This window comes from Oncorhynchus nerka, linkage group LG2, assembly GCF_034236695.1.
Source record: "Oncorhynchus nerka isolate Pitt River linkage group LG2, Oner_Uvic_2.0, whole genome shotgun sequence".
Classification (NCBI taxonomy): domain Eukaryota; kingdom Metazoa; phylum Chordata; class Actinopteri; order Salmoniformes; family Salmonidae; genus Oncorhynchus; species Oncorhynchus nerka.
Genome location: NC_088397.1, coordinates 75,680,088 through 75,693,000, shown reverse-complemented (window position 1 = coordinate 75,693,000; position 12,913 = coordinate 75,680,088). Strand labels below are relative to the sequence as shown.

The 12,913-nt window shown below is 46.4% G+C and overlaps 1 protein-coding gene across 6 annotated transcripts in view; it reads left to right on the top strand.

Moving 5' to 3' along the window:
• Nucleotides 1-12,913, top strand: part of LOC115131660 (neurofascin-like) — a 173,849-nt gene that overhangs the window by 137,224 nt on the left and 23,712 nt on the right. For 5 of the 6 annotated variants that reach the window (XM_065002691.1, XM_065002695.1, XM_065002707.1 and 2 more), the window contains 10 exons: nucleotides 2,701-2,867; nucleotides 3,355-3,502; nucleotides 3,722-3,846; nucleotides 5,498-5,542; nucleotides 7,398-7,468; nucleotides 7,598-7,820; nucleotides 8,012-8,127; nucleotides 9,088-9,298; nucleotides 9,615-9,737; nucleotides 10,084-10,257. In XM_065002691.1, coding sequence (XP_064858763.1) covers nucleotides 2,701-2,867; nucleotides 3,355-3,502; nucleotides 3,722-3,846; nucleotides 5,498-5,542; nucleotides 7,398-7,468; nucleotides 7,598-7,820; nucleotides 8,012-8,127; nucleotides 9,088-9,298; nucleotides 9,615-9,737; nucleotides 10,084-10,257 — 1,403 coding nt within the window. The remainder of the gene's footprint in view (nucleotides 1-2,700; nucleotides 2,868-3,354; nucleotides 3,503-3,721; nucleotides 3,847-5,497; nucleotides 5,543-7,397; nucleotides 7,469-7,597; nucleotides 7,821-8,011; nucleotides 8,128-9,087; nucleotides 9,299-9,614; nucleotides 9,738-10,083; nucleotides 10,258-12,913) is intronic. The other variant, XM_065002701.1, reaches the window with a different exon arrangement.

The window sequence follows — 12,913 nt, the reverse complement described above, 5'->3', positions numbered from 1 at the left end:
ACGTTGTCCCAGAGCACACAAAAACTATACATACCTCGGCCTAAACATCAGAGCCACAGGTAACTTCCACAAAGCTGTGAACGATCTGAGAGACAAGGAGTTCCTTGTATGCCATCAAAAGGAACATGCAATTCATACATACAATTCAACATACCAATTAGGATCTGGCTAAAAATACTTGAATGAGTTATAGAATGGTTGTGAGGTCTGGGGTCCATTCACCAAGCAAGAATTCACAAAATGGGACAAACACCAAATTGAGACTCTGCAAGCAGGTCCTGGGGCTCTGTTCACAAACACAAACTGAGCCCCAGGACAGCAACACAATTAGACCCATCCAAATCATTAGAAAACAAAAAGAGATGACTTGACACATTGGAAAGAATTCACAAAAAAAACAGAGCAAACTAGAATGCTATTTGGCCCTAAACAGAGAGTACACTGTGGCAGAATACCTGACCACTGTGACTGACCCAAACTTAAGGAAAGCTTTGACTCAGTGAGCATAGCCTTGCTATTGAGAAAGGCCGCCGTAGGCAGACCAGGCTCTCAAGAGAAGACAGGCTATGTGCACAATGCCCAAAAAGGAGGTGGAAACTGAGCTGCACTTTCTAACCTCCTGCCAAGTATATGATCATATTAGAGACACATATTTCCCTCAGACTACAACAGATCCACAAAGATTTTGAAAACAAATCAATTTTGATAAACTCCCATATCTACTGGGTGAAATACCACAGTGTGCCATCACAGCAGCAAGATTTGTGACCAGTGAAAAACAAACACCATTGTAAATATAACCCATATTTATGTTGAATTATTTTCCTATTTGTACTTTAACTATTTGCACATCGTTACAGCATTGTACAGTCGTGGCCAAAAGTTTTGAGAATGACACAAATATTAATTTTCACAGTCTGCTGCCTCAGTTTGTATGATGGCAATTTGCATATACTCCAGAATGTTATGAAGAGTGATCAGATGAATTGCAATTAATTGCAAAGTCTGTCTTTGCCATGCAAATGAACTGAATCCCCCAAGAACATTTCCACTGCATTTCAGCCCTGCCACAAAAGGACCAGCTGGCATCATGTCAGTGATTCTCTCGTTACACAGGTGTGAGTGTTGACGAGAACAAGGCTGGAGATCACTCTGTCATGCTGATGGAGTTCGAATAACAGACTGTAAGCTTCAAACGGAGGGTGGTGCTTGGAATCATTGTTCTTCCTCTGTGAACCATGTTTACCTGCAAGGAAACACGTACCGTCATCACTGCTTTGCACAAAAAGGTCTTCAAAGGCAAGGATATTGCTGCCAGTAAGATTGCACCAAAATCAACCATTTATCGGATCATCTAGAACTTCAAGGAGAGCGGTTCAATTGTTGTGAAGAAGGCTTCAGGGCACCCAAGAAGGTCCAGCAAGCGCCAGGACCGTTTCCTAAAGTTGATTCAGCTGCGGGATCGGGGCACCACCAGTACAGAGCTTGCTCAGGAATGGTAGCAGGCAGGTGTGAGTGCATCTGCACGCACAGTGAGGCGAAGACTTTTGGAGGATGGCCTAGTGTCAAGAAGGGCAGCAAAGAAGCCACTTCTCTCCAGGAAAAACATCAGGGACAGACTGATATTTCTGCAAAAGGTACAGCAATTGGACTGCTGAGGACTGGGGTAAAGTCATTTCCTTTGATGAATCCCCTTTCCGATTGTTTGGGGCATCCGGAAAAAAGCTTGTCCGGAGAAGACAAGATGAGCGCTACCATCAGTCCTGTGTCATGCCAACAGTAAAGCATTCATGTGTGGGATTGCTTCTCAGCCAAGGGAGTGGGCTCACTCACAATTTTGCCTAAGCACACAGCAATGAATAAAGAATGGTACCAACACATCCTCCGAGAACAACTTCTCCCAACCATCCAGGAACAGTTTGGTGAAGAACAATGCCTTTTCCAGCATGATGGAGCACCTTGCCATAAGGCAAAAGTGATAACTAAGTGGCTCGGGGAACAAATCATCAATATTTTGGGTCCATGGCCAGGAAACTCCCCAGACCTTAATCCCATTGAGAACTTGTGGTCAATCCTCAAGAGGCGGGTGGACAAACAAAACCCCACAAATTCTGACAAACTCCAAGCATTGATTATGCAAGAATGGGCTGCCATCAGTCAGGATGTGGACCAGAAGTTAATTGACAGCATGCCAGGGAGGATTTCAGAGGTCTTGAAAAAGAAGGGTCAACACTGCAAACATTGACTCTTTGCATCAACTTCATGAAATTGTCAATAAAAGCATATGACGCTTATGAAATGCTTGTAATTATACTTCAGTATTCTATAGTAACATCTGACACAAATATCTACAGACACTGAAGCAGCAGACTTTGTGAATATATTTGTGTCATTCTCAAAACTTTTGGCCACGACTGTATATAGACATAATATGACATTTGAAATGTCTTTATTCTTTTGGAACGTCTGTGAGTGTAATGGTTACTGTTAATTTTTATTGTTTATCTCACTTTTGTTTATTATATTTTTCACTTGCTTTGACAATGTTAACATACTGTATGTTTCCCATGCCAATTAAAGTCCATTGAATTGAAATTGAATTGAAATGATAGAATGTAAAAGTTGTGGATGTGCGTGAGTGTGTGTGTGTGTGTCTTACCCTGAGTCTTACCCTGAATATTTTCCCCTCTGTGTGTGTAGGTTTAAGAATGGTCAGGGCAGTGGTCTGGACGGTGGTCAATACCGGGTCTACATCAATGGGAGCCTAGAGATCAAGCGTGCGCGGGTTGAGGACCAGGGTACATACACCTGTGTGGCCAGAAACATCCTGGGCAAGGAGGAGAACCAGGTCCGACTGGAGGTCAAAGGTTAGAGAGCAACCAATCTCATCACAGCACGACTTCATGCTTCTGTTTTTATGTTTCCTTCTCAGACCAAATAGCCCCTGTGTTGTTGCCAAACATTTCCTCGTGCCTTATCAACCTTTTTTGTTTCTCAGAGCAGATGACGTTACTTAGAGGTTCACATTAGACAATCATATTCTGTAGTCTGTTTAGTATACTCATTCATCCCATGTGGCCTTAATGTCATCTCATATCATGAGACAAAAACACTCTTAATCTAATTGGTTGAGCTCCAGCTGTTCAGGAATTCCATACAAGGCGTTTGGCTTCCCTATCTATCCCCATCATTTTTCCGGATATGTCTGTCCTGTGTGTGTCCTGCGTGTGTGTCCTGCGTGTCTGTCCTGCATGTCTGTCCTGCGTTTCTGTCCTGCCTGTCTGTCCTGTGTGTGTGTGTGTGTGTGTGTGCCCTGTTGTATCCTGTGTGTGTGGTGTACACGGTTCGTTTCAGAGCCGACCCGTATCGTCAGGGCTCCAGAGCACCAGTCAGCATTTAGAGGCACCATGGCTCGTTTTGACTGCCGGGTGAAATCAGACCTCACTCTGCCCATCACTGTTACCTGGCTGAAGGATGACAAGCCTCTCTCTCTGGGATGGAGGTGAAAGAAACTACTCAACAACCGTTTTCTCTACCATCAGCTTTTAAAGGCTCAAACTGTAACTTGATTGAGCCCTGTGTCCATGGGATGAAATGCACAAACAATGCATGTACAAAAACACACAAAAACAGTGGTGTTGAAAGAGCATAGCTATAGTTGACGTGTAATAACATGTTATAGTGATGTAATAACATGTTTCCTCCCATGACTGGTCTGTAGGTTAAAGAAGGATGAGGATTCCCTGTCCATCCCTAATGTCCACGAGCAGGATGAGGGAACATACACCTGTACTGTTAAATCAGAGATCGACCAAGATACTGCCTCAGCACGCCTTACTGTGTTAGGTACACACACACGCACGCACACACACAACACAAACACACACAAAACACACACAACACAAACACACACAAAACACACACACCTACACACAACAGGTAGGATAAGTAGATGGCAGGTAGCCTAGCGGTTAAACAGCCACCACTAACATTGAGTGGCTGCTGCCAACATACTGACTCAACTCCAGCCACTTTAATAGTGGAAATTGATGGAAATTGATGTAAAAATGTATCACTAGCCACTTTAAACAATGCCACTTAATATAATGTTTACATACCCTATATTACTCATCTCATATGTATATGTATATACTGTACTCATTTAAACTGCTGCATCTACTGCATCTTGCCATCTTTATGTAATACATGCATCACTAGCCACTTTAAACTATACCACCTTATGTTTATATACCCTACATTACTCATCTCATATGTATATACTGTACTCTATACCATCTACTGCATCTTGCCTATTCCGTTCTGTACCATCACTCATTCATATATCTTTATGTACATATTCTTTATCCCTTTACACTTGTGTGTGTAAGGTAGTAGTTGTGGAATTGTTAGCTAGATTACTCATTGGTTAATACTGCATTGTCGGAACTAGAAGCACAAGCATTTCGCTAAACTCGCATTAACATCTGCTAACCATGTTTATGTGACAAATAACATTTGATTTGATTTGATTTGGTTAGAGTGTTGGGCCAGTAATCAAAAGGTTGATTGTTTGAATCCCCAAGATTAAAAAAATCTGTCTATCTGCCCTTGAGCAAGGCATTTACATTTTAGTAATTTAGCAGACACTCTTATCCAGAGAGACTTGCAGGAGCAATTTGGGTTAAGTGCCTTGTTCCAGGGCACATCGACAGAATTTTCACCTTGTCGGCTCTGGGATTCAAACCAGTGACCTTTCAGTAATGCTCTTACCCCTAGGCTGCCTGCTGCCCAAGTAGTCATTATGTACAATGTGTTAGTCATCTAACATACACTCTTAGCACTTAACCCACATTACTCCTTGTTTGTTGTCTATAATGGCTGACCCTGGCCGTGACCCCAGGGGGAGTTGGGATATCCATTTCACACCTCACACACGTACAGGTTACCCATTTGTACATTCAGTGAAACAGGACAAATATAAGCACCCCCTATTTGACCTTTGAAACCAGCTACACAAACTGTCAAAGTCTTCAACATGGATGTGAAAATATTCTACTTTCATTGTACAAATCATCTTCTCATCAACCGTCATGTTCTTAACATTGTTGTGAGCCCTCGTAGATAACACTTCTAGATTCTAATGCATGAATGTGCCTTGAAGTGGTTGCATGTTGGACTGTCACTGTATTTACTGTCAAGCACACTTCTGCTACTAATAGTTGTGTATGTAGACCGTGGTGGATCATACTCCATGGTTTCCCAGTCGTGTAGTTGTAGTGCTCCAAAGTTAAGGTTCCCCTAGGTACAGATCTAGGATCAGCTTCCCCTCCCCAATCCTAACCTTAACCATTAGTGGGGAAAATGCTAAAGTCACCAAAGATCAGTGTCTAGGGGAAACGTCAGCCTGCACCAGTTGTAGTACTGTAGTGGATGGGGGTTCCTCCACTGTACTAATGTTCTTTAACCTCTGACCTTTACCCCTCTGCTCCCCTCACAGAGGGCACCTCCCTGTATCCCTCACTGTCTAGTGCCTTGCCTGCAGGTAACATCTGTGGCCTTTTCTACCTCTCTCTCCATCTCTCTGTTTCTGTCCATCCCTCGCACTGCTCTCTCTCTCTGTTTCTGTCCATCCCTCACGCTGCTCTCTGTCTCTGTTTCTGTCAATCCCTCGCGCTGCTCTCTGTCTCTGTTTCTGTCCATCCCTCACGCTGCTCTCTGTCTCTGTTTCTGTCCATCCCTCGCGCTGCTCTCTGTCTCTGTTTCTGTCCATCCCTCACGCTGCTCTCTGTCTCTGTTTCTGTCCATCCCTCACGCTGCTCACTGTTTCTGTCCATCCCTCACGCTGCTCTCTGTTTCTGTCCATCCCTCGCGCTGCTCTCTGTCTCTGTTTCTGTCCATCCCTCACGCTGCTCTCTGTCTCTGTTTCTGTCCATCCCTCACGCTGCTCTCTGTCTCTGTTTCTGTCCATCCCTCACGCTGCTCTCTGTCTCTGTTTCTGTCCATCCCTCGCGCTGCTCTCTATCTCTGTTTCTGTCAATCCCTCGCGCTGCTCTCTGTCTCTGTTTCTGTCCATCCCTCACGCTGCTCTCTGTCTCTGTTTCTGTCCATCCCTCACGCTGCTCTCTGTCTCTGTTTCTCTCCATCCCTCGCGCTGCTCTCTGTCTCTGTTTCTGTCCATCCCTCACGCTGCTCTCTGTCTCTGTTTCTGTCCATCCCTCGCGCTGCTCTCTGTCTCTGTTTCTGTCCATCCCTCACGCTGCTCTCTGTCTCTGTTTCTGTCCATCCCTCACGCTGCTCTCTGTCTCTGTTTCTGTCCATCCCTCGCGCTGCTCTCTCTCTGTTTCTGTCCATCCCTCACGCTGCTCTCTCTCTCTGTTTCTGTCCATCCCTCACGCTGCTCTCTGTCTCTGTTTCTGTCCATCCCTCGCGCTGCTCTCTGTCTCTGTTTCTGTCCATCCCTCGCGCTGCTCTCTGTCTCTGTTTCTGTCCATCCCTCACACTGCTCTCTGTCTCTGTTTCTGTCCATCCCTCGCGCTGCTCTCTGTCTCTGTTTCTGTCCATCCCTCACGCTGCTCTCTGTCTCTGTTTCTGTCCATCCCTCGCGCTGCTCTCTCTCTGTTTCTGTCCATCCCTCACGCTGCTCTCTGTCTCTGTTTCTGTCCATCCCTCACGCTGCTCTCTGTCTCTGTTTCTGTCCATCCCTCGCGCTGCTCTCTGTCTCTGTTTCTGTCCATCTCTCACGCTGCTCTCTGTCTCTGTTTCTGTCCATCCCTACCGCTGCTCTCTGTCTCTGTTTCTGTCCATCCCTCGCGCTGCTCTCTGTCTCTGTTTCTGTCCATCCCTCACGCTGCTCTCTGTCTCTGTTTCTGTCCATCCCTCGCGCTGCTCTCTGTCTCTGTTTCTGTCCATCCCTCACGCAGCTCTCTGTCTCTGTTTCTGTCCATCCCTCACGCTGCTCTCTGTCTCTGTTTCTGTCCATCCCTCACGCTGCTCTCTGTCTCTGTTTCTGTCCATCCCTCACGCTGCTCTCTGTCTCTGTTTCTGTCAATCCCTCGCGCTGCTCTCTGTCTCTGTTTCTGTCTTTCCATCTTTTTTCTTTCTCTCTTTTCACTCCAATAAGAATAACAGGTAAGTTTGGTCTAATGCTTCAACATTCCAAAGGAATGAAGGCAGTGTGTATGAGATATTAGTGTAAATGTTTCTATGAGAGGGATATTTGTGTGTGTGTGTTTATATTTGTGTGTGTGTGCGTATCAGTGTGTTTGTGCATGCATTTGCATGTGTGTGTTCATATGTGTGTTTGTGCATGTGGGCTACAATACTATTATAGATAGAGGGAGGGAATTATGTTATAGCCAGAGAGATCACATTTTTCTTTGTGCCCCTGTGTGTTTCAGCTCCTGATGCTTTCCCTAGTGGCCTGAAAGGCTGGGGTACCAAGAACACAAACATGGAGATCAGCTGGGAGGTGAGTGAGTGAGTGAGTGAGTGACTGTTTGTCACTGTTTCAGCCTTTCCCCTTCATACACAGTCATTATACCCTCAAAGACAAGGTTGTTCTAATTATACTGCTAGTGTGTATTTTTGTGCTCTCCAGCCCTTGTTGGACACAGAGCAAAACGGCCCTAACCTGCACTACTCGGTGTGGTGGAGGCGGAAGGATACGGGGGAGGAATGGAACAACGTGACTACGGTTGGGACGAAGCACATTGTCCACGACACAGAGACCTACGTTCCCTATGAGATCAAACTGCAGGCCAGGAATGACTTTGGAGCAGGACCTGAGTCCAACATCATCATAGGATATTCTGGGGAGGACAGTATGTGCACTCACAAACCAATATACAAATGAAGCAACATTTATTTTCTATTCATAATCTTTTGCCGCAAATGTTTAGCTCTCTTCTCTCACTCTCTTCCTCTCTCTCTCTCGCTCTCTCATTCTCTCTCTCACACACACATGTTCACTCATCATGCTGGTGATGTCCTACCTGTGTGTGTTTTTCCCCAGAGCCTACAGCCCCTCCTACAGACCTGCATGTGTCAAAGATTGACAGCACCAAGGTCAACGTCCACTGGACCCCGGTAGACCCCAAAACTGTCCAGGGAGAGTTCAAGGAGTACAGGGTGAGAACTGGACTCTCACGACTACACACACAGACACACAGACACAGACACACAGACACACAGACACAGACACACAGACACAGACACACACACACACAGACACACACAGACACAGACACACACAGACACACACAGACACAGACACAGACACACACAGACACACTCACAGGCACACACAGACACACACAGACACAGGCACACACACACTCACAGGCACACAGACACACTCACAGACACAGACACACTCACAGACACAGACACACTCACAGACACAGACACACTCACAGACACAGACACACTCACAGACACAGACACACTCACAGACACAGACACACTCACAGACACAGACACACTCACAGACACAGACACACTCACAGACACAGACACACTCACAGACACAGACACAGACACACTCACAGGCACACACACACACACACTCAAAGACACAGGCGCACACACAGACACACACACACACACACTCACAGACACAGGCACACACACACACAGACACACACACAGACACACACACACACACACACACACACACACACACAGACACACACACACACACAGACACACACAGACACACACACACACACACACACACACACACAGACACAGACACACTCACAGGCACAGACACAGACACAGACACACTCACAGGCACAGGCACACACACACACACACACACACACACACTCACAGACACAGGCGCACACACACACACACACACACACACACACACACACACACACACTCACAGACACAGGCGCACACACACACACACACACACACACACACAGGCACACACACACACTCACAGACACAGGCACACACACAGACACACACACACACACACACACACACAGGCACACACACACACTCACAGACACAGGCACACACACAGACACAGACACACACACAGCCTGTGACGACAGTGTGTGTTGCCCTCTCTCCCAGCTGTACTACTGGCGTGAGGGCAGCATGGTGAAGGGTCTGCATGTGAATAAAGAGAAGAAGACTAAAGGGTTCTACAGTACCGTGGCCCAGCCTACTGGCATATTGACAGACCTACAGCCATACAGCCACTACCGCATGTTTATGGTGGTCGCCAACAGTCGTTACGATGGGCCGCCTAGCAACCATGTGGATTTCCATACCAAGGAAGGAGGTGAGACTGGGAGAGGGAAGGACAACACCAACTAGGGCATCAGACAAATTAATTACAGTATGTTTTTACATCGTAGAAGATTCGCTACTACACCTTTAACACTCTCCCTCCCTCCCTCTCTCCCTCCCTCTCTCCCTCTCTCTCTCTCCTCTCTCTCTCTCTCTCTCTCTCTCTCTCTCTCTCTCTCTCTCCCTCTCTCTCTCTCCCTCTCTCTCTCCCTCCCTCTCTCTCTCCCTCCCTCTCTCTCTCCCTCCCTCTCTCCCTCTCTCTCTCGCCCTCCCTCTCTACTCTCCCTCTACTCTCCCTGTGTGTGTAGTGCCAGATCTTCCTCAGTTCTTTAAGATCGTCCAGAGTAGTCCAGAGTCTATCCACCTGGAGTGGGACAAACCCCTGGAGCCTAACGGCATTCTGATTGGATACACACTCAACTATCAAGCAGGTGAGCCCTTCTGATTGGTTAGACTGTCAATTACCAGACAGGTGAGGACTTCTGATTTGTTACATAGTCAAGTACCAAACAGGTGAGCCCTTCTGATTGGATACACAGTGAGGTGAGCACTTATGATTTGATAGATGATAGATGACAGGTGATCAGTTCTGGACACAGTGGTATAGACTGAACAAGAAGTTACCGGGTCAGAAAGGTCTTTCTAATTGATTCAAATCTAAGCTCATAACAGAGATAAACTAATGTTAAGAATAGATTATGGTATGTTGATAGATTGCACTCTGCATTAGCTGACTAGCTGTCTGTGTGTGTTGTGTGTGTGTGTGTGCCCCTGTAGTGAACGGGTCGCGTGTGGGCCACATGCAGATGGAGAGTTTCCTACCTAACGTGACAGCCTACAGACTCCGCTTGCCAGACCAAGCTATCCGCTACAGGTTCTACCTGGCGGCCCACACACAGGTGGGAGCAGGGAAGGTCTACGCTGGGGAGTCTCCACATTTCACCAATGAAGGTGAGTCGCCTCGCCACTGCATGCACACACACACACACACACACACACTCGGGCACACACACACACAGACACACATTCAACTCAGACCTTTTTGCTATTACACATACTCACATACATGTATGTAGACACATTGTTGTCCCCCACGATGATATCGGGGAGGGGACTATGGATCTTAGTCACACGCGATATCTCAGACAGCACTGTCCCGATATGGATGAAACGTGGTCGAAGGATGCGTCTTGCCCTAGAGATTCTGCATTTACAAAATGCCACTGATTGGCCCAAGGCGGGAGCTATAGTAATGAACTGAAACGTGTGAGTCACACGCAATATCTGACTTGGCCCAAGGGGGTCGCTGCATCATTTGTGGGGGGTGACATGTTTACTGTGAGTTACAGGTGAGTTGTTTAAGGCTGATATGCAGTATGTCACCAGCTTGCATGGTCATGTCTTTCCTGGGCCACACACAGAATGTCTTTTTCTTCTTCAATGATGTAGTATGCTGGGTAATGAAGGATTTGGGGGTCATTGCAGAGGAGACATCGAACAGAGAACCAGAACGTATCTATACAGATTGTTAATTCACTGTTTAGAGTGACAAACTTCACAAAGACTGAATCCAAAAATGAAACCATCTATACTATGTACACACAAAACAAGAGTGATTCAAAAAAAGGTGTTATTTCTGGGTTAGTCTTAGCTCTTTCTGGGAATCACACACATCACACACACACATATACACACACACACATATGCACACACACCCATCACACACACATACATATACACACACACATATACACACACACACATATACACACACACATATACACACACACACACATCACACACACACACTGGTGTTAGTAGCGATCAATAGGTCAGTCAGTCTCTGAGTGTAGAACCATTCAGTGTTCTCCTTCTTGGTCTGTCTGTCTGTCTGTCTGTCTGTCTGTCTGTCTGTCTGTCTGTCTGTCTGTCTGTCTGTCTGTCTGTCTGTCTGTCTGTCTCTGTCTCTGTCTGTCTCTTTCTGCCTGCCTGTCTGCATGTCGTTGTGCTCTTTTGTCAGAATGTTCTCTTTCTATCCCCTTATCTTTCTCTTTGTCTCTCTTCCTCTCCTGTGGCTGACCTCTTAGCTCTCTCTTTGTCTCTCTTCCTCTCCTGTGGCTGACCTCTTAGCTCTCTCTTTGTCTCTCTTCCTCTCCTGTGGCTGACCTCTTATCTTTCTCTTTGTCTCTCTTCCTCTCCTGTGGCTGACCTCTTATCTTTCTCTTTGTCTCTCTTCCTCTCCTGTGGCTGACCTCTTATCTTTCTCTTTGTCTCTCTTCCTCTCCTGTGGCTGACCATCTGTAGTGTCTTTTAACACTTTGTCTTTCTCTCTCAGCCTCTCTGATTCCCACTTGTTTTCCCTCCTCCACTTGCTGTCTCTCACTTTTCTTCCCCTCTTCTCTGTCTCCCCCTCTCTCTCATCTTTCTCCCACTCTCCCCTCACCTGTCTCCCCTTACCCTGTCTCCCCTCCCTCTCCCTTGTTTCCCCCTCCATCTCCCCTGTCTCCCCGCCTCATCCCTCTACCCTGTCTCCCCCTCCATCTCCCTTGTCTCCCTCTCCCTTGTCTCTGTCTCCCCCTGTCTCCCTCTCCCCTGTCTACCCCTGTCTCCATCTCCCATGTCTCTCACTCCCCTGTCTCCCCCTCCCTCGCCCTCCTCTCTGTCTGTCTGTCTCTCCCTGGATGTTAACAGAATACTTTATCAGCTCAGGTACTGACCACTCAGGTGCAGGTAACGGTAATTGCACAGCCCATCTGTCTGTATATGTCTTACTCCTCTCCGACTCTCTCACTCCATTTTTGAGCAATGGTGACCAGCTCAAATTAGTGACCATGTCATCTTTGCATTTCCGTATTACTTCTTCTCCCCCCTACTGATGACAGTAGTACAGACCCAGGCACTTTCTATCCTCAAAAAGGGGTGGATTACTTTTACGCTGTAGGAAACAAACAAAACAAATTAAGGGGTAACTGTGAGTTCTCTTCGAACAATTAAAGCGATTTGAAATGTCAATCAGTAGATGTATTTAATAGAACAATTAGTAAGCAGCCATAAGGGTTGACATTGTCATCTAAATAAATGAACAATTCATCTTGACAGAGAGCTTTGTACTGTGATCAGACAAAGTTCTCTGTACTGGACGGAACTGCACTCTAACAAACACTGGCTTCCCCTCTGTCCTCCGTCTGTCTGTCCTCCGTCTGTCTGTGATGTCTCTCTATCTGTCACTATATCTGTTGGTGTATCTGTGCGTCGCTGTGTGCTTTCAGGGATTGAACAAGGGTCCTATTTGATCTTGATCATAGAACCTACAGTATGTGGTCAGTTGTAACACTCTAATGTACACTGTAATGGTAAAGGAATTTGTTTTTAAGCAATTAATGTCACAGTCTCTGCTTCAACCTTCAGTATTTTCAGCAAAGTTGACCATGAATTGGACATGCATTTCTATCCTAGTTGTGTGTAGTCCTGATGTACTGTAAGTCCAGGTCAGGATCCCCTGTAGTGTAGTCAGTGTCAACTTTCTGCTCTTTCTGAGGTTTGAACTTTGAACCCAATCCCTGATGGCACACATTTCAATTTGGGGGGCAATGTCTCTGGTCTCTGC